The 19085-nt window shown below is 46.4% G+C and overlaps 1 protein-coding gene across 1 annotated transcript in view; it reads left to right on the forward strand.

The window, feature by feature from the left end:
* MYO5B (myosin VB) overlaps window positions 1-19085 on the forward strand; it is a 284042-nt gene that overhangs the window by 129961 nt on the left and 134996 nt on the right. Inside the window, 4 exon segments of the mRNA XM_017888643.1 lie at window positions 8528-8609; window positions 9147-9287; window positions 17073-17195; window positions 18058-18141. Of these exon segments, the coding sequence (XP_017744132.1) occupies window positions 8528-8609; window positions 9147-9287; window positions 17073-17195; window positions 18058-18141 (430 nt within the window).

The following is a 19085-nucleotide window of genomic DNA, read 5'->3' on the forward strand; positions in this document are numbered from 1 at the left end:
ATTCTAAGGACCTTTTCATCCTCTGTGGCATCAGAAAACCCAAGCATTGTTTATTTTTTGAGTTTTCTATTCATATCCCTGACCATCAAACCCTGGAGGAAAAAACCATCTGTCTATTGTCTCACTCCTCCTTAGCAGGTGTGTGGGGATGCCTGAGTACCCATAGAGGATGCCCTGGGGCTGACCTGATGTCTTTGATTTTCTCACTTCTCCTTGTCTCTTTTGAGCAAGAGTGGCAAAAGTGGAGTTCAAAGAGAACAGAAAGAATACTGGGATGAGTTTCTGAATACAGCCAGCCACATCCATGACGTGGAAAGGAACAAGGCGTTGCCTGCCTCTCAGGTTGGAAATGTGCAAAGCTAGGAAATGAGAGTGGAACTGCCCTTCTTTCCCTTGACCCCACCAGTGGCCACTGATTTCTTCCACTGGGATAACTGTCCCTGGATGAGCTGCAGTACCTTTCTAGTGCATTACTGGCCTGCCAGTGAAGCTCATTCGTGAACTGAAGTAATTCTGTACCAAACATGAGCCATTCCACTTTTCCCCATAAATGTGTTAAATGTTACTACAGAATTAGCAGCGAGAGTGAATACACACTCATTTCTCTCTAAGCAAGCAGTACACACGCCAGCATAGTATACACACATTTCTCCCCATCACTGTGTTCTGACTCGTAGTTAACTTGTAGAGGAGAAAAGGCTGTGGGCTCCTAAACAAATTAGCATGGGCCACAGCTGCTTCCACCATGACTATGGTGAGTCCTCTGCTCAGAGGCCCTTCCCTGAGGCTTTTCTGAATGGTTCCAGACACCCAGTGTCTGGTGGAAGCTTCCCTACATCTGTCTCCTCTGTCCCACCCAGCTCCAAAAAAAGTGCAAAGCAAGCAGTACCCAGAGCAATTTAGCCACCCCAAGCTGAGCTCTTCACCTTAACCAAGGATCTGTGAAGTTGCCTTCACGGCATTTTTGACCAGGCAGGGCATAGAAATTAATAGGGGATATCCTGGCAGCTTTTGGCTGGGATTCCCTTTCCAGGTTGCATTAACCTGCATTTGCCTCTCTAGGCCTGATTAATTGCAGTGTCTAATCCTTTATACCTCTCTTCCCCTTGAGTCTCTAATCCTTTATTCCTATCCTCTCCTTGAGGCAACAAGAAATAAATGGCTTCAATTTGGGAAAAATACACATTTGCTTGTCTTTGATTCCAGCCTTCAAGATGCCAAGGTAGCAGAGGGCATTGGCTATGGCCAGCCCGTTCTTGCTGAGGACAGTTGGCCTGGGAGCAACACAGGCTGTAGCAGATTCATGTGTTCTGCCAAGGAACAGCTGGGGAGAGAATGGGGGTAGAAGGTGGGGAAGTTTTGGCCCCAGGAAGCAGGACATAGGATTTCCTGGGATTTTATATCCTCTTCAGTCCTCTGTTACTTTCTTGTGGTACTTCCTAATAATAAATTAACATCCAACTCTAATCAGTGCTCTTTAATGGTATATTTACGAATGCTTTTAAGGCCGGGCACGGTGGCTTATGCCTATAATCCCAGCACTGTGTTGTTAATGGTGGAGGGTGTCCAGGTTCTTGGCGTCTTGAACAAAGAATTGGACAAAACGCACAAAGCAAGGAAGGAATGAAGGGATTTATTGAAAATGAAAGCACACTCCACAGTGCGGGAGTGGGCAGAATGAGTTTTACATATTCACTTACAAGTTGTTACGTATTCTGGATATTAATCTTTTATCAGAAATATGATTTGCAAATATTTCCTCCCATTCTGTAGGTTGACTACAATGATATATTTTAAGTAAACTTCTTAGACCCACTGTTCATCTTTCTTTGGTGAGGAAAAAAGATATTCTTTTGCTTTAGTTTTCTTGGTCTCACTCTCCAAAATAAACTTATAAATAACCTCAACCTCAAATCTGCAATAGTTATTTGGAGGCTACCCATCTCCTCTCTAGCCAGTCACAGAAAATGGAGGGGGAGAAATCAGTGATTGCATTAACCCTTCAGCCTGTGACAGTGACCCAGCCCTGGACAGCCCAGAAAATCCCTGGACATGCCTTCTTCAGGGAGGACATGCATGGCTGCCACAGTGTTCTCAAACCTTGCAGATCATCGGAAGCTGTTGGCTTCACCCTGGAGTCTCCCAGCCTCTTAAGAAAGCCTCATAGCTCAAGAGGGCTCTAAAGTCAGGCTCAACCTTCCCGAATTGTTCTGAGGTGGCCCTTTGGAGTGTGCCTGTAGCCTGACACTGCTCTGTGCTTCCAAGGCTCAGATGAAGTTCCATTTTCTCTCTGTCCACGCCAGTACTCCCACACTATTGTGGCAGGCCAGGTCTCACTAGCGTAGACCTCTATAGCAACTGTTTCAGCACTGACTGAGTAGGTAAGTTAAATATCAAAAGCTGAAAAAGCCAGTGCCCACATACAAAGGCTGGAATGTAACAAGAGTCCACCAAGAGTCTTGCCTAGGCCCTTCCTGGGCCATAAAGCATGACAAAATAAGGAAGGAATTCTTAACAGGACCTGTTTAAGATTAAACAAGTTTTATTGTGGGATCTGAAGAAACTCCCCAGGTCTCTAGAAACAAGTTTATTGAGGGGTCTGAAGGAACTCCCCAAACCTCTAATTTAGCAGGAGACAAGATAAGGATAATCACCCCAGCACCTGGACCCATTTAGATTAAGTAAATTCACTGAGGCTCCAGAGAAAGTCTTAGAGACTCAGATCTTAGTTATAGATTAGAAGAATCTAATCTTCCATCTGGGCTGGAAGGCCCCCAATTCAAGGCAGTGACTGGCAGACACAGTGCTCATCCTGCTGGGTCTGGAGTGCATGGGGTGGCCTCCTTCATCCCAGCATACACTTGACATCTTTGATCTTGTTTTTTCAACCTAGAATTATTTCTCGCACATGGGTGTGGCCAGAGACCATGCTTTAATGTGGTTTGTCTCCAAGCAGTTGACTTCTTCAATCTCTAAATGATTTCCCACTCCTCCATGTTTTATACCTTGCTGAGGGAGGTGAGCACCAGGGAAGGAGAAACCTGATACATTCCAGGCATTGGCCCGGCCCCTTTGGGTGTCTGATGCCTCTATCTGTGGTGGTCCCTCTGCACAGGTGCTATCTCCCCACCACCACCACTACCTTTATGTCTTTGGATAAATGTACACTTACATGTAGACATATAGCTTAGAAGGTATATATGCTCTGGAAAACTTTGTAATTTTTAGTTGGGCTGGCAATAATTTCCAGGCCTTATCCTTGTAACTGGTTGCAGAAAATAAACACTCTGTTCCTCCCTAGCTCATCTGCATCTTGTTACTGGGCCACAAGAATAAGCCTGACCTTCAGTTTGGTTTGGGAACACTATGGCTTCATTGTCTTTTAAAAACCGACCACACATACAGTTTCTATTCCTTGGGGAGATTCTCATCTACTAGTTTCCTATCATCAGCCCAGTAGCTCTTCTGGACAGGGACTGTGACTTGCTCATCTTTGCAGCCTTCACAGTTTGGGACAGTTGGTTGTTAGGTTGGGAGAGGATTGCCATATAGTGGGTGTTTTCCTGTCCTGCATTAGAGTTTCAGGCCTGAAGATGAGCTGGGAATTGGAGCATTTGGCAAATTGAGTGGATTTAGGTACTCAAGAGGAATAACTGCCCTTCGCCTTGGGGTGTGAACAGTGCCTGGGATTGTGTTGTCTCTAAAAAACTAGTCCTGAGTTGGAGCATCTAGGTACAGAGAAGCACCTGAGCAGAATGCAGGCCCCACCATTCCAGGATGCAACCAGCATCCCGAGGTTGTTCAGTAAAGAGACCAGAAGGGTTGGCCTCTCTGACAGACCCAGGGTGGCCTTGTGAGATTTTATAGGCTTCAAGATGGAAAGGGACCTTGAAAGGAGGTCTGGATCATTTCTCTGACCCCGATGCATGATGGCCCTGCTTTTAAAGGCTTCTCCAGGGAGAATTTCCCCACATGATATTTTCTGTGTGACTTCTAATAATTATTCCCTAGAAGCTATCCTCTGTATCTAACCTATAGTCCATATCTTTTCAGTCTACCAAAGGCAGAATGCTGGAGAGTGAGCTTTATAAACTGGAAAGACCAGGCTGAGCTAGGAGATTTTAGTTCCTTTGACCTGTGCCAGGGGAACATCGAGTTTCCCAATCTTTAAAGCATCTCATTGCCTCTCTGTTCTCTCTCCAGGTCATGGAGTGAGAGGTTCAAGGAGGTTGATCATTAACTTAGTGACTAATTGACTTTTTATTGCAGTTTCACTTTCCAGTAGACACTACCTTATTTGTAGAGGCATGTATGGCCGTTACTACGCTCTGAAGTTAAGGTAGAATGAGAAGGACATTCTATACTTTTCTACTATGAAAATAGAAATTGAAATGGCGTGATCATTGTGCCATCGAGAGACCAGATGCCACGTTTCAGCATCGAGTCTTATTCTATGTTTTGACCTTACTCCGGCCCAAGGATTCTGGTTTAAATATTCTCAACATTGATTTTACAAGAGAAATTCCATTCTCTCGAGTATATAAATTTCTTTGTGACACTTTAATGTTGTGAACTATAAATTGATTCATTGTGTTTATTTTAAAAAGTATTCTCTGTTGATGGGAGGAATTACTACAAATATAATTCCATTGTAAAGGAAAAGTTACCCGATCTTCCTGACTGTGGCTTCTGAGGTCTGTCATTTTAGATGTTTCTCCGAGCGGCCCGAGCCCCTCATTCATTTCTGGGCCTCTGGCATTACAGTAATTATGCTAGATGGCAGAGGAATTGTTACCAGATAATACCTTAGAAATGGGAAAATTACAAGCTAATTTCAGGCCATCTCAAATTAATGAGAATGTTCTTTGTGGAGTGCTACCAATGGAAACCATTAGAAAATGACAAGTGGGAGATATTTAAATCCTCTGTGGAGCTTAGCACAGCTCTGCCAGCACACCCAATTGCTATTATCTGGCCAATTGCTGGGGTGGCTCTTTTATCTCCCACCTAGGTTTTATTAATTGAATTTCCTCTGGGGCTTCGCTGTCATCAGCAGCCTCTCTCAGGGTGGAGGATCAGGGAAGGCAGTAAGGTTCTAAGGGACATAGCTCAGTCTTTAAGACTGTCATCTGGGCTGGAAGGGCCCCAATTCAAGGCAGTGACTGGCAGATACAGTGCTCCTCCTGCTTGGTCTGGAGTGCATAGAGGTGGCCTCTTCATCCCAGCATACACTTGACATCTTTGATCTTGTTTTTTCAACCTAGAATTATTTCTCACACATGGGCATGGCCAAAGACCATGCTTTAATGTGGTTTGTCTCCAAGCAGTTGACTCCTTCAATCTCTAAATGATTTCCCACTCCTCCATGTTTTATACCTTGATGGGGGAGGTGAGCACCAGGGAAGGAGAAGCCTGATACATTCTGGGCACCGGCCCGGCCCCTTTGGGTGTCTGATGCCTCTATCTGTGGTGGTCCCTCTGCACAGGTGCTATCTCCCCACCACCACCACCACCACCCTCAGCCCCCACCAGGGCCAGCTGCAACATTTCTCTCTGGGATGGTACTGAGGGAGTACGCTCATACTGAGGGAGCTTGCATGACACTTTGTGTGACACTGAGAAAATTTAGTTGTCTGTACTGAAGAATAGAAAGGGTAGAGACATGGAGTGGGCTGAATGGAGCCTGTGTCCATTGCTGTTACCTCGTTGGTATTACTGCTTGCCCTTTCCCATTCACCATGAGCTCAAATACCTCCTTCTAGGACATCATCCTCCATATTCACAGCCCTTCCACCTCATCTGTTTTTCCTTTTTCATGAAACTTTTCCTCCTCTGAATTAAGACTGTGGTCTCAGAAATCAGACTGTCTGGGTTCACACACTGCCTCTCTGCCTACCGACTCTCTGGCCTTGGATGGCACAGCTTACTCAGTCTCCCTGCCCATCAGTTTCTTCAGCCACAGGATGGGGTTAATAATAGACCCTAACTCTTGGCTGCTGGGGACGTTGCTGAGAACCTGTGGAGCACTTGGGCTTAGTGTTCTGCGGGCTCTCGTTAGCAGGGCCACTGCCGCCCACTTGGTGCATTGGGCAGTGTAGAATGAGAAGAGGTGTGTGTGTGTGAATGAGAAGTGTGTTTGTGTGTGTGTGTGAATGAGGAGTGTGTGTGAATGAGAAGAAGTGGCAAATGTCTATCTCTTCTGCATAGGCTTCTGCCCTTCTCACCCCTCAGCCTGATGCTGCTGTGGAGCACCTAAGGTGAGCCGCATGCATTTGTAGCTAAAGCTGCCAACATGTGTATAATGTTGCCAGCATGGTGAGTATGACCGCATCAGTCCTGTTGCCTGGGTCTTATCTGCACATCCAGTTGATCATTTGAGGCCCTCTCATCCCCATCTTCCTTCTTGTCCAGAACCTTTCCATTCATTGGCCACCAGCAGCATGCGTCGGGCCCTGACTGGATCCTTCTGGCTTCTTACTGCAGTAAGAACTACTTCGCTCACTTTCCTGCCTCCAGGCTTGCACACCCTCCCTGGGCTCACAGTTGTTCTCCTGCCGGTCTCTAAGATGCACATCAGGTTGTCAGTTCTTAATTCGACAGCCTTCAGAATCTCTCTGCTGCCACCTGGTAAATCCCAGACCCCATAGTGTAGCTGGCATGGCCTGCAGGGAGGACCCCTGCCTCCGCCCACTATGCTGTGCATCATGACCCCCATCCTCCCCTCTACTGGTTCCACCTTTCCCTGCCCAAAGATTGGACCATATTGCAAACATTGGAGTTAAGCAATGAATGATCGTGTTGATATTCTAAAATACAAAGAGCTCAAGTAAGTCTATTTTTAAAGTTAAAATCCAACAAAACTGACCAAGCATCAGACAGTTCACGATGTATAATGACTAGTACAGTCAGAAAGAAAAATGTTGAGCCGTAGTAATGATTAAAAAATTCAAATTCAGACTTTTTATGCTCCAAGGAACCAAAGACTTTAAAAAGCTAACGTTACACAGTTGCCCGAAGAGCTGTGATATACTACTATTCCCAGACTCCCAGTGAAGAGGGGCAGGGCGAGATGGGGAGAACACTGGAGGTTGACCCGAATGGAGAATGGGGACATTTTCCAGGTGATGAAAATGTCCTCCATCTGTGTTTGCATATTCACAGAACATCTCGATTTAAAATTCTCTATCAAAATGTATCACCCCATCAACAGATGTTGAGAAAAAATTTTTAAGGAAAATGCATGAAAATATATACTTAAAATTGGTGTATTTTACTGTGTGTAAAGGCTAACTCAATAAAGATTAAAACAAAATATTGTTGGCCAGTATTAGAAGAACAAGACATTTTCATACATTGTGAAGTGGAGGTGGGGTCATAACATACATTAGTTCCACCTTTCTAGGGGTTAATTTGCTTCTACCTTTTAAGAATAGTGGTACTGTTTGACATGGTAATTTCTCTAGGGTAGCATCCTAAGGAAAGAATTATGAATTCAAAGAATATGTCACAAAACTGATAGCAGCTAACAACTGAGAAAAGAACCAAAATGTCCTCAATGGGGGTGTGGCTAAATGGTGATGCATCTCTATGGGGGCCACTGCCAGCTCATGGGCACCTGTGTGAATTGAGAAAAGGTGTCCCCTCTGGATGGAACACACCCCTCTGGGGCTTGCGAGGGGGCTGACTGAATTCCAGCACCACCCATCCCCTCACCTGAGCACCTTTGCAATTCCCGTGTCTAAACCACGGCCCTGATCTTATATGGTGGTTGATGAGGCAGATGTTAAAACTGATGCCTTCATAACAGTGGTGTTGGGAAGTGTTTTCAATGGAAAGTTAAATGATGATAATAGAAGGTCCCAGGTGTGGTGGCTCATGGCTGTAGTCCCAGCACTGTGGGAGGCTGAGGTGCGTGGATCACTTGAGCCCAGGAGTTCGAGACCAGCTTGGACAACATGGTGAAACCTTGTCTCTACAAAAAAATAGAAAATTAGCTCGGCATGTTGGCATGTGCCTGTAGTCCCAGCTACTCGGCAGGCTGAGTTGGGAGGATCCCTTCAGCCTGGGAGGCAGAGGTTGCAGTGAGCCAAGATTGCGCCTCTGCACTCCGGCCTGGGTGACAGAGTGAGATCCTGTCTCAAAAAAAAAAAAAAAAAAAAGTAAAACATTACGTAGTTCTGACTGTTTTCAAAAATGCAAAATTCCTAAAAGGAAACCCACCAAGATATAACTGATGGTCAATATGAATGATAGAATCATTGCTGACTTTCTTTTTTCTTTTTTAAACTTTCTTTTCCAAAATTTTCCTGCTGTCATTACTTTTTCTAGTTTTGAAAATACATATGATATTTAATTAGGCTTTGTGTAGTGCTAACATCTGCAACAGTGCTCTCTCTGAACACAAGATGAGACAATGGGGATTCTGTGGTGGCGTCGGGAGAGACCTGGGTGAGAACAGCTTTGTTGAAGTCCCAGTGATTCCTTTGGTGAAAGGAGATGTCTCTTCTCTTCTCTTTCCGTTCTGTAGGTTTGAGACATTTGAGGTAAACAGCTTTGAGCAGTTCTGTATCAACTATGCAAATGAAAAGCTCCAGCAGCAGTTCAACTCGGTAGGCTTGGTTTCCAGACCTGGGGGTACCAGGACTGGGGAGACTCCCCTGGGAGGGACAGCCAGGCCACTTCTCTTCCTCTGAGGTGGGTGGGCCCTGGCTATGTTCTGGTTTCCTGGTGGTGCCTCCAGCTTTCGGAAGGGGCTGTCCGCTGCTCAGGAGGGAGAACTGAAGGAGGCAACTGTGCTGAGAGAGGAAATGATCCTCTCTTTGCCTATAACTCCCATTCCTCTGAGCCTGGGTTTCTTAGGGTATTTAAGCAACAGCAAGCCAGACATGGGGCTTCCTTTGATTGATTGGGAATACAGCAACTCAGGTGATTGTTAACGTGCCCCCAGGAAGTGTCCACCCAGGAATGAGGAATCGCCTCACTGTGCTTTGCCTTTCTGCAGTCACAACTATGACTTAGCATCCAAACCTTATCTGGCAGTTCTCTGCTGTCCTCGAGAACCCAGAACTCGCTGAGCCCCGGGGGGAGGTGAATGTTAAGGTGTGCCTGCCTGCAGTTCACTCGTGCGACCTTTTTACTTGCCATAGCATGTGTTCAAACTGGAGCAAGAAGAATACATGAAGGAACAGATCCCTTGGACCCTGATTGATTTTTATGATAACCAACCTTGTATCGACCTCATCGAAGCCAAGCTGGGTATCTTGGACCTATTGGATGAAGAATGTAAGGTAAAACTGATGATGCAAATTAGTTCAGTTCTAGGGTAGGGATGTGGTGCGAGGGAATCACATAAGATCTCAAAGGTGGAATTTCATCTGTGATCAGCTGGCCTTCAGTGTGCTGGAAGAAGCGTTGGCAGGCTGCATGCTAGAAGCGTGTACTATTCTGCATGCTAGAAGGCAGCACATTTAACATGACTGGCGGGTGTTGCTACACTGGTAAATGTGTGCCTCTCTTGGGGGAGCCTGGGTAGCATGGGTTGGCATGATATGATGGTGGTTTGGACTTGATGTCCCAGGTAGCCTAGGTGCCAAGAGAAGAACTGGAACATCTAATGGGCATCCCTAGAGAGTGAAGACTCAAGTCTGGGATCACTATTGCCGCATCAGATGACTTGTGATAGAGCTGCATGGCATGGTGGCAGGTGAAATTCATAGATTTCCCCATCTGGTTTCTGATGGGCTGTACCTGGTGGGACACGGTGAGTGCTGACTTGTCAGCCTGGAGACTGCCTGGCAGCACTGGGAGGGTAAGGTTTAGAGGATCTGGGTTTTATCAGTTACTTGACTTCTTTGGCCTCTGCTTTCCTGCTCAATGATAGGGGTTGCATCTAATCTCCAAAATCTCTCCCAGTTGAGTGGTTGATTGCTAACAGGGGTAAATATATACCGCTTCCTCCAGGGATAGAAACTCTAATCAACAGGTGTAAAAGCCACATGATTCTTGCTGTTGCAAGGGAAAGAACCCACTTGCTTTTACTTTCTGCTCTCCCACATCTTGCCTGTAAAGGGTTAGGTGTGGCTTGATGGTTTGGTAGGAGGGTATTTCCTTCCAGAAGGGCTCTCCTAGTTTCGTTGCCTTTGAAAATGAAAGGGAAACAATAGAACAGAAGACAGAGAAAAATATACCAGTTCTACAGCTTTTGTATTTTTTTTAACCTCCTGAAGGTTTTTAGCATTTCACTAGAGATATGGGCTTCATCCTCAGAGTCAGTATCCAAGCAGAGATAATCTCTCAGTGTAGCAAAGTGTTTGTCCAGGCTTGCTCAACCGGACAGGTAGCAGTAAATGTAAAACAATTGTCCTTAGATTGAGTAGCGTGGGCTAAATGGCTGAAGTCACAGCCAGCCTAGCAGATGAACCTAGGCCATCCTGCTGTTCATGACTCACTTTTATTTTTTTGGTTTCAGCATCCACTACCACCACTGCCCTTCCCAAACTTAGCCAAGGTCATGCTCCTTTTCCCCAGTCTCTTTTGAGATTCCCATCAGTAACTGTCTCCTCCAGTTCCACACCCCCGAAGCTAAAGTCAGCACCATGTCCTGTGTCCAACCCAGGCCTCTGGGATGCTAAGCTGGTGAGGGTCCCTGGGGCCAGTGCTGAAGGAGGACCCCGGCTTTTCACTCTCCCCCCAGGTGGTGAAGGTGAAGGTCATACACAGTTCTCAGGGCACATGGAGTAGGCAGTTTGTCCTACACAGGTCTGTGGAAAGCCTGGGTTTCCTGCAAATCGGGCTGCTGGGGGCTAGACGTATCAAGACACTGGGTGGTACTGTGGATGTGGCATGTGTAAACTCACACTGGTGGCCAAGGAGATGAGATGAACACCACATTAAGGAATAAGACAAAAGTCCACAATGTGGAGACTTTTTGTAACAGGTTTAATTGCTCTGGGAATTCAGGATGATTTAGCATAGTCTGATAGAGCATCAGTAACAGGTGGATTTTAAGCCAACAGTTGTTATTACATTTGTCAAAACTCACTGAACTGTATGCTTCAGTGAAAGGGTGCGTTTTACTGCATGGAAATTATTCTGCAATGAACCTGACTTTAAAACATAGTGGGGCCTGGAAGCACCCACAGCTCTGAGCCTGAGCAGGTTAGGGAATCCCCCTGGAGTTGCAGTGGCTGGGAAACTTGGTGCCCCCTGGGGAAGGATCCTGTTGGGCTGTGGAAGCAGCCTCAGACACATCCTTTCCTCCCTTTCTCTCAGACACTTTGCAGGGTGAGAGCGAATAATGACATTGCACTGTGAACAGTTGGGTTCTGTGACCCCATGTCAACAAGACACAAAGTCAAATGAAGGATTGGACTCATGGTGCAGAAGCAGCCCATGGAAAAATCAGTTTTCTTGGGGAAGATGTGCAGTGGCAGATAGGGTAGCGAGCTGGCTTTTAAATGAGAGGTGTGGAGATGGAGTGGCTGTGGGTTTAAAGGGGGAACGTGCAGGGAGCACTCCCCGGGGCCTGTGACTGGTGCCATAGCTGCAGAGGAGAGTGCAGACTGGACCAGGGGTATTATTAAACCCACCCCTTTGTGAAAAGACCCCTTTGCAAACAGGCCTCAAAACAACCACAGACGCAAATTGTCCTTTATTCAAGTCACTCCTGCCAGCAGGTTTGAAGTGGTCAGAAATGTAAATTTCCAGCTGCTCTTAACAAGACTCCAAAGGATGCCCGGTGGAGGGAATAGGGGTGCCTTCTAAGCCCTATTTGGGTTTGTACTTCCTGCTCTCCTCTTCCCATTCATCAGTCCACTTTCTCTCAGAGGAACAGGTAACCTTGAACCCTGGAAGCAATTCTAGTGAGAGAAGCCTAGGTGCTGTCTCAGGTTGGAGGTGTTGGAGCAATCAATGGCAGGCCCGAGTGGGGCGACAGGCTCTGCCCTGTGCCCTGTGATGAGGATTGTTTCCTGGAAGAAAGGAAATCACTCAGGACTGTGGAGTGAAATCAGCTCACTCAGTGGGGATGCCAGTGCCCCCTACCCCCCGTTTTCTCACCTGGCCCAGACTGCTGTCAGGAGTGTTTACACTGTATTCAGATCACGGGATTGTTGTTTCTTAAGAAGTGGCCCCAAAGGTTTCCTTGTCTAGCACTTTCGTGTAGAGGTGTGACTCCTGTGATGGAGGGAGGTGAAGTGGCCTTGCTATGTTTATGTATTCATTCACACGAGAAACCACATGTTCACGGAATAGTGCACTGAGCCCCTGCCCTTCAGACATCAGCACTTCTTGAGAGGGTCAGGCAAGCACTGAAGTGTCATCTTCGATGACGAAGAACCGGAAACGCTGTGGAGGAAATGACAGAAGGAAGAGTGTCGTGGGGAGAGCATTCCCAAGCAAAGTCAGATGAGGAGGGGGCATTCCAGGTGAAGGGCATGTCACACTACACTTGGAGAACTTGAAGTGATCTGATTTGTCTGGAACTGCTGGTGGGGACAGGTAAGGTTGGCAAGTAGGGACCATGGGAGAATGAGAAGCCATGTCCACCCTGAGCAGGTATTTGGGCTTCATCCTGAAGGCTCTGGGCATCAACCCACAGGGGAGAAGCAGAGAAGAGGGGGTCAGATGTGAATGATCAGATCAGCAGATCTCCTAGACTGTGTGCAAGCTGAGGTGGGGACAGCCTAGAGGAGGCAGCACCATGAGGCCATGTGGCAGGCCAGGCGGGAGGGAACAGGGCTTCCAGGAACTTAGCAGGGAGAGGGCCTCCGTGAGTCCCTTGAGTGGAGCACTTCCTTCCAACGGAGATGTTGGGACAGAAGTCTAATTTCAGTAATATGAGGAGAGCGGGAGGTGAGGCAGTGGAGACGGCGAGTTTGAACTCTTGGAGGCTTGGCTGTGAAGAGGAAGTGGCGGCGAGAGAGGGGCATGGGCATGGGTGGACTGTGGCCCCCCAGGAGGCAGGGGTGGGTGGATGGAAGGCCAGCCAGGAGAGAGGCCTTTCTTCCATGAGAAGGACAGAAAGGTGGGATGGCTGTGGGCGAAGATGAGTTTCTGCATGTTAGAGCAGGAATTTGGGATTTCCTGCTTGACAGGCTCTATTTCCCCATGAAGGAGCTGAGGCATCTGCTGAGAGGCAGCAGGTTCAGAAACTTGAAGAGGATGGAGGAAGGTGGGAATGGCTAACCAGTAAACAGAAAGAGAAATTGCAGAGTGTGTTTTGCTGAGGTTAAAGACCATAAATTGAGTTTTAGGAGTTGTTGAGATCAACTTCTTGCTTAGATCTAGGAACAGTGTCTTAATCCATAGAAGTGATTCTCCGAGTGAAATTTTATTTTTTGGCTGCAGTACTTGTGTAAAAGTATCATGGCAGGGCTTGATTAAAGGAAGATGAGTTGATGTGTGGTCTTATCCAGCCACCCAGGTATGGGTAAGGAGAGAATGGGTAATTGGATTCATCTAGACTTAATGTTTTGCTGAGCGTGCAGAGGGCTATTTTGTAAAGGTGAAAAATAAAGGCCTGGAAGCAGCACTGGGGGTGGCTGGCAGGTGAGGAGGAAGGAGCTGCCTCCATTCCAGAGAGCAGTGAGGACTGCAGAGTCCTGGTGGGCCCAGCTGGGTTTCTGTGGTGGCAAAGAGGGAGGGGACCAGAGCACATTCCTTAAAGAGCCTGGGGATCCAGAGGTACTTATGGTACAATGATTTGAGAGGTCAGCAGGGGTACAAGGCTTGAAGTATGGAAGGAGACAGTGAGTGACCAGACAGTGAGTGACCAGGTTGGTGCCAGTGGCCCAGGAAGACAGGGATGAGAAAAGAAGCAGACATAGAATAACTGGCCTTGGGGTCTGGTTTTTTTTGTTTGTTTGTTTGTTTTGGTTTTGTTTTGAGACAGTGTCTTGTTCTGTCACCCAGGCTGGAGTACAGTGGTGTCATCACAGTTCTCACTGTAGCCCTGACCTACTGGGCTCAAGTGATCCTCCTGCCTTAGTCTCCCCAGTAGCTGGGGCTACAGGCAAGTGCCACCATGCCTGGCTAATTTTTAAGTTTTTTGTAGAGATGAGGTCTCTCTGTGTTGTTGCCCAGGCTGGTCTTAAACTTGTTGGGCTCAAGCCATCCTCCCACCTCGGCCTCCCAAAGTGCTGGGATTACAGGTGTGAGCCATTGCGCCTGGTTGACCTTGGGGTCCTTAAAAGTCAGCTCCTATCAGCAGCTCTGTTGGGGGCAGGCTTTGGCCTCAGAAGCTGTCCCAGGCCAGCGATGGCAACATCTGTGATAGAGTGTACAGTTTCTGTCTAGAGTTCCACAGGGAACACTGAGAGGGGCTTAGGGAGCCCAGAACTTGCACTCCCCCACTGCCATGCCTGCTTTTTTTTTTTTTCTATTTTGTTTTACTAGCAAGGAGTGGAATCAGGTCTAATGTATTTTTAATACCTTTAATCAGATATAATTGACATACCATACAATTCACCCATTTAAAGTATACAATTTGGTGGTTTTTAGTATGTTCACAAAGTTGTGTGTCCATTACCAACCACGGTCAATTTTAGAACATTTTCATCACCCTAAAAAAGCCCTTTAGCAGCTACTCCCCATTGCCCCCCTCCAGCCCCGGGCAACCACTAATCTACTTTCTTTCTGTATATATTTGCCTATTCAGGGCATTTAATACAGATGGGACCTTTACTTTTTGATGTGATCAGTGGTCAGTACCATAAGGTCAGAGGGATTTAGGCCTCTGAGGAACAGAACCTATCTAGATGAGGAACAAGCTGTAGTCCCGGCTCCTGGCTCAGTGCTCTCTCTGCATTGCTTTGAGAAGAGCAGAAAGAAGTTCGTATAAGCTGTATGTGGATTTCCTTTATAAACGATTCCGTTCAGCTGCATATTATGGAGCTACCGATATCCATGACCCAGAAGCTACCAAAATATAAGATTTTTTTTCTTTCTTCTGTGGCTGTTTAAAATCTTCTATGGAAAGATTTTTGGAGATAAGCACCTTCTACCTTGTTCTGCTTTTGTGGCGCCCTTTAAAACTCTGTTGTCAGGCAGGAAGAGTTAACTTGTTCTGCTTGGAACCCCAGCTCTGCTATTTAATGGCAAAAGCCACAATTACTTTTGCACCAACCTAATACTTCCCCATTATGTGACCTTGGCAAGTTACTTAACCTCTCTGTCTCCATTTCCTCATCTCTAAAATGCTTACAAACATAGCAGCTAGCTGACATGATTGTTTGAGGGTTAAATGAATTGATACATCTAAAATGTGTAGAAAATGGCCTGGCAAACAGTAAGCACTGTGGGCACTAGCTGTATCATCTGAGACTCTTGATCATGGTTAATTCCTGCTGGCCCTTATTTTTAGTTGGAGATGGAGTGGGCAGCAAAAGGAGAGACTGATCCTTGTCAGAAAATATGGATACACTTGACCTTGGTTGTTCGTTTCCTCTGCTTATCAATTCACGCCAATCTGAATTACTGAATATGTAGGATTATGGAGTCTTCTCACAGAAGTCCAATTTCATCTCCAAGGCAAGATGATTTTGTTCCTAGCCAATTTTACATGTTTGCCTGTGTGGGGCTTCCCACCATGGTTCTGTCTGCCTCCGTTTTGCCAGTCCTTCTAGGTCCCTCTTATGCCCATCCTCTGGCCCACCCAGTCCTGACATCCGTGCTGGGAAGACCCCTCCTTCCTTCACACCTGGTGGTTCTAAACACAGAATGCTTGGAGACAAATATAAAGCAGTATATATAGAAAGTGCTGAATTAAATATATTTTATTGTCTGCCCAGTACAATTAATAGCCTCCTTCAAGATAGTTTTCTTGAACTTCCTTTGGTGCTTAGCACTGAGTATTCAATATTAGTTATGCCAAAATGAATCCTGAGCAAAATCAGTTTGCTTACAAAGGATTTAAGAAATTGGTTCCCAAGTATGTAAGCATTTTCTTTATGGCGTGGATTTTATTAGTTTATCATAAAAATCTCTTTGTAAACGGCTAGTGTAAGGGTCACCTTCAACCCTTCCTGATCCAAATATGCAATCTCAACCAAAGAAGGGCAGATCAATTAGTGACCCGTCACTAGGGACTGGACTGTTTCTGGTCAGTAGGTGTATGCAGCGATGACCAGGGATGACAAGAGGGAGCACCTTCCTGTTGGAAGAGTTGCTGTCATCCTTGACAATTTGAGTGGTAGTTACAGTGACTCATATTTTCAATGAAGCAAGATGCTTTTTACGTTTAAAGCCATCCATAAAGATATTGAAAGGGGCCGTCTTTCAGAATTCTTAATGCAGTGGAACCTCTAAGTCTGACTTTAGACAGTGGGAGATGCAGAGATTAGCATGATGTAGATCACTCACTAGGTACTTAGTTCCCACTGCATGGCCAGAGCCCAGTTCTAAGTTCTTTCAGGGACACATAAGCAACGTAAGGCACAACCAGTCCTTGAACACAACAAACTTACAGTTTGTAGTGACGAAACCCAAAACTCAGGGGTGCACAATATGCTAGGGCACGTGTAAGAGCTTGACTGCCAGGAATTCCAAAGAAGAGAGAAGCGAGATCAACAGTGGTCAGGAAAGGAAAGACTTGAGCCAGACCTGGACGATGGTATTTAGGTGAATTTAGGGAGGGAAGGTAGGCTTTCCTGTGGCAGGAGTTCACCTGGGTGAGTGGGTAAGCTTGGCACTGCAGGTGGATGTGTTTGTGATGCTGATGTCACAGCCCCGGTTGCAGGGAAGTACCTTCAGGTGGTCCTGCAGGCTGTGACTTTGCTCCCGTGACCTTGGCTTTCACCCTTATGCTCCCTAGCACTTGCAGTGTCTGCCAACCAGCAGGCTCAGCTGCTCCCACAGGTCCCACGGGAGCCAACCCACAGGGGATGAGGGTACACCGTGGCAGGATCCTGAACATGTGTGGTTGAATTGTTCTTTGTACCATCCAGTTACGGTCCCAGTTCAAGGGCTGAATCAACCTTCATGGAGCTGGCCTACTGATCCTATCCCTCTGCTGCAACCCAGGGCTTCCTTCTTCCTCCTCACAAAGCACTCTGCCCTCTCTTGTGGTTCTGCAGGTCCCCAAAGGAACTGACCAGAACTGGGCTCAGAAGCTCTATGACCGGCACTCCAGCAGCCAGCACTTCCAGAAGCCCCGCATGTCCAACACAGCCTTCATCATCGTCCACTTTGCAGACAAGGTGACTCTCCTCTCTGTTGGCTTGGGTATTCCCTTGGCGCCTCTCTAAGTAGACTTACTGGGCTCTAGACCTAGAGAGAAGGCTGTCCCTTCTGAATGCAAATGGCCTGAAGCCTCAGCTAGGTTCCCGTTCCATCCTCTTTTACCCACCCCTCTACTTCTAGGGGATACCAAGCTTACCACAAGGCATAATTTCACAGGGGGTGCTATAGTTGCCCATTCATATATATATACACATATATACACACACATATACATATATATACACATACACACATACATGTCTATATATATACATGTCTGTATATGTGTGTATATATATATAAAAATTCTAAAGCCGTTAAGAGTCTACCCTCATGGAGTTTGAGAGAGAAGGGAGAGCTGAAAACCAAGTACCGAATGGTTTGGCTTCTTACCTGAAGCCGGTGTGGCTGCTCTTCAGGGGGCTGCTTTCTCAGTAGCTGGTGCGTGCGTAGAATTTTTCTAAGTAGATTTCTGTTTGCTATGCACTAGCCTGGTGTTTCTTAAATTGTAATGTGTGTATAAATCACCTAGGGTCTTGTTAAAATACAGATTGATTCATTGGGTCTGAGATGTGGCTGAGAAGCTGCATTTATAGAGCCCTGAAGAACCCTTTTATTATGGGAACTCCCTTTAAAAAATTTCTTCCACAAAATGAATAGTCAGTTCCCTGTACGTAAATCCTGACCACTTACTGGGTTTGCATTTTAAGTGGCAACATCTGTGGGTTTCCTATCTACTCACAGCTCTTTTCAGAAAATGCTGCATGGATGAGATGAAAGTGGTTGAGAAACTGCTGAAGCACTAACAACTGTGTCTCTCTCTGGTTGCTGTGGCCCCAGGTGGAGTACCTCTCTGATGGTTTTCTGGAGAAAAACAGAGACACGGTGTATGAAGAGCAGATCAATATCCTGAAGGCCAGCAAGGTAAAGAGTGTCAGAAACGGGGAGTGGAGCAGGAATGCCCATGGCCAGTGCTGGACAGGGAGTGGTGATGCAACCCCTTTGGGGTGGAAAGACAGAGATGCTGGGCAGGGAGGAGGCCAAGGAATTTGTTGGTCATTTCAGTATGAAAACACTTGAATGGCCATACCACCGTGAATGTGTCCGATCTTGTCTGAAAACACTTTAGTATGGCCTGATGGAGGGAAGAAAGCAAGGGGTGTAGGGGTAGGGGGAGAGAACTGGGAAAGTTGCCTGCTAATGGAGGGCATAGGGGAGCATGGGAGGTGACAGGAAGAGAGAGGATGGTGAACGCAGTGATGGAAATGTAGCTGGTGTCCATCATGTCATCTGTCCTTTGTCCCCTGCCTGCAGATGTAAGATTATTTAAACCCCATCACATCTAGTATCCGCATTTAATTTGTTGAGCAGTCTATAGAACCTCTCTATAAGCAGAAATTTAATGGAATAGAAGATGGGATTTAAGGAACACTTCAATCTACTACTTTGGACTCTTTGTTATTATCAGAATTTTATTTATTTCCAAGCATAGGAAAAGGTAGCAAATATTGTGTCCATTCTAGAGGTAGAGGAAAGAAGGCACCAATTCACCCAAACATATCTTTATTAAACACCTGCTTTGGAAGGCACTGCCCTAAACACACCATTTTCACACAAAGATGAGCAAGACAGAGTCTACACTGTGGTTGCTCCCCTTTTAATGGGCTGTGAGTGGGCAGATGAAGACACACACAGGTAACTGTGAAAGGAGAGAAGGAGCAGTGAGAGAGGATGATGCAGTCAGGGGAAGCATATGCACTGGCATTCGAAAAGTCTACTCTGATGCAGATGCTGCTGCTGGCTTTAGCCCTGCAGAGGAAACCTGGGGTCAGGGGTGGGGGAACTTCCTAGGATTTAGGAGGCTTTCT

The sequence above is a fragment of the Rhinopithecus bieti genome, unplaced genomic scaffold, assembly GCF_001698545.2.
Source record: "Rhinopithecus bieti isolate Rb0 unplaced genomic scaffold, ASM169854v2 scaffold_18295, whole genome shotgun sequence".
NCBI lineage: Eukaryota > Metazoa > Chordata > Mammalia > Primates > Cercopithecidae > Rhinopithecus > Rhinopithecus bieti.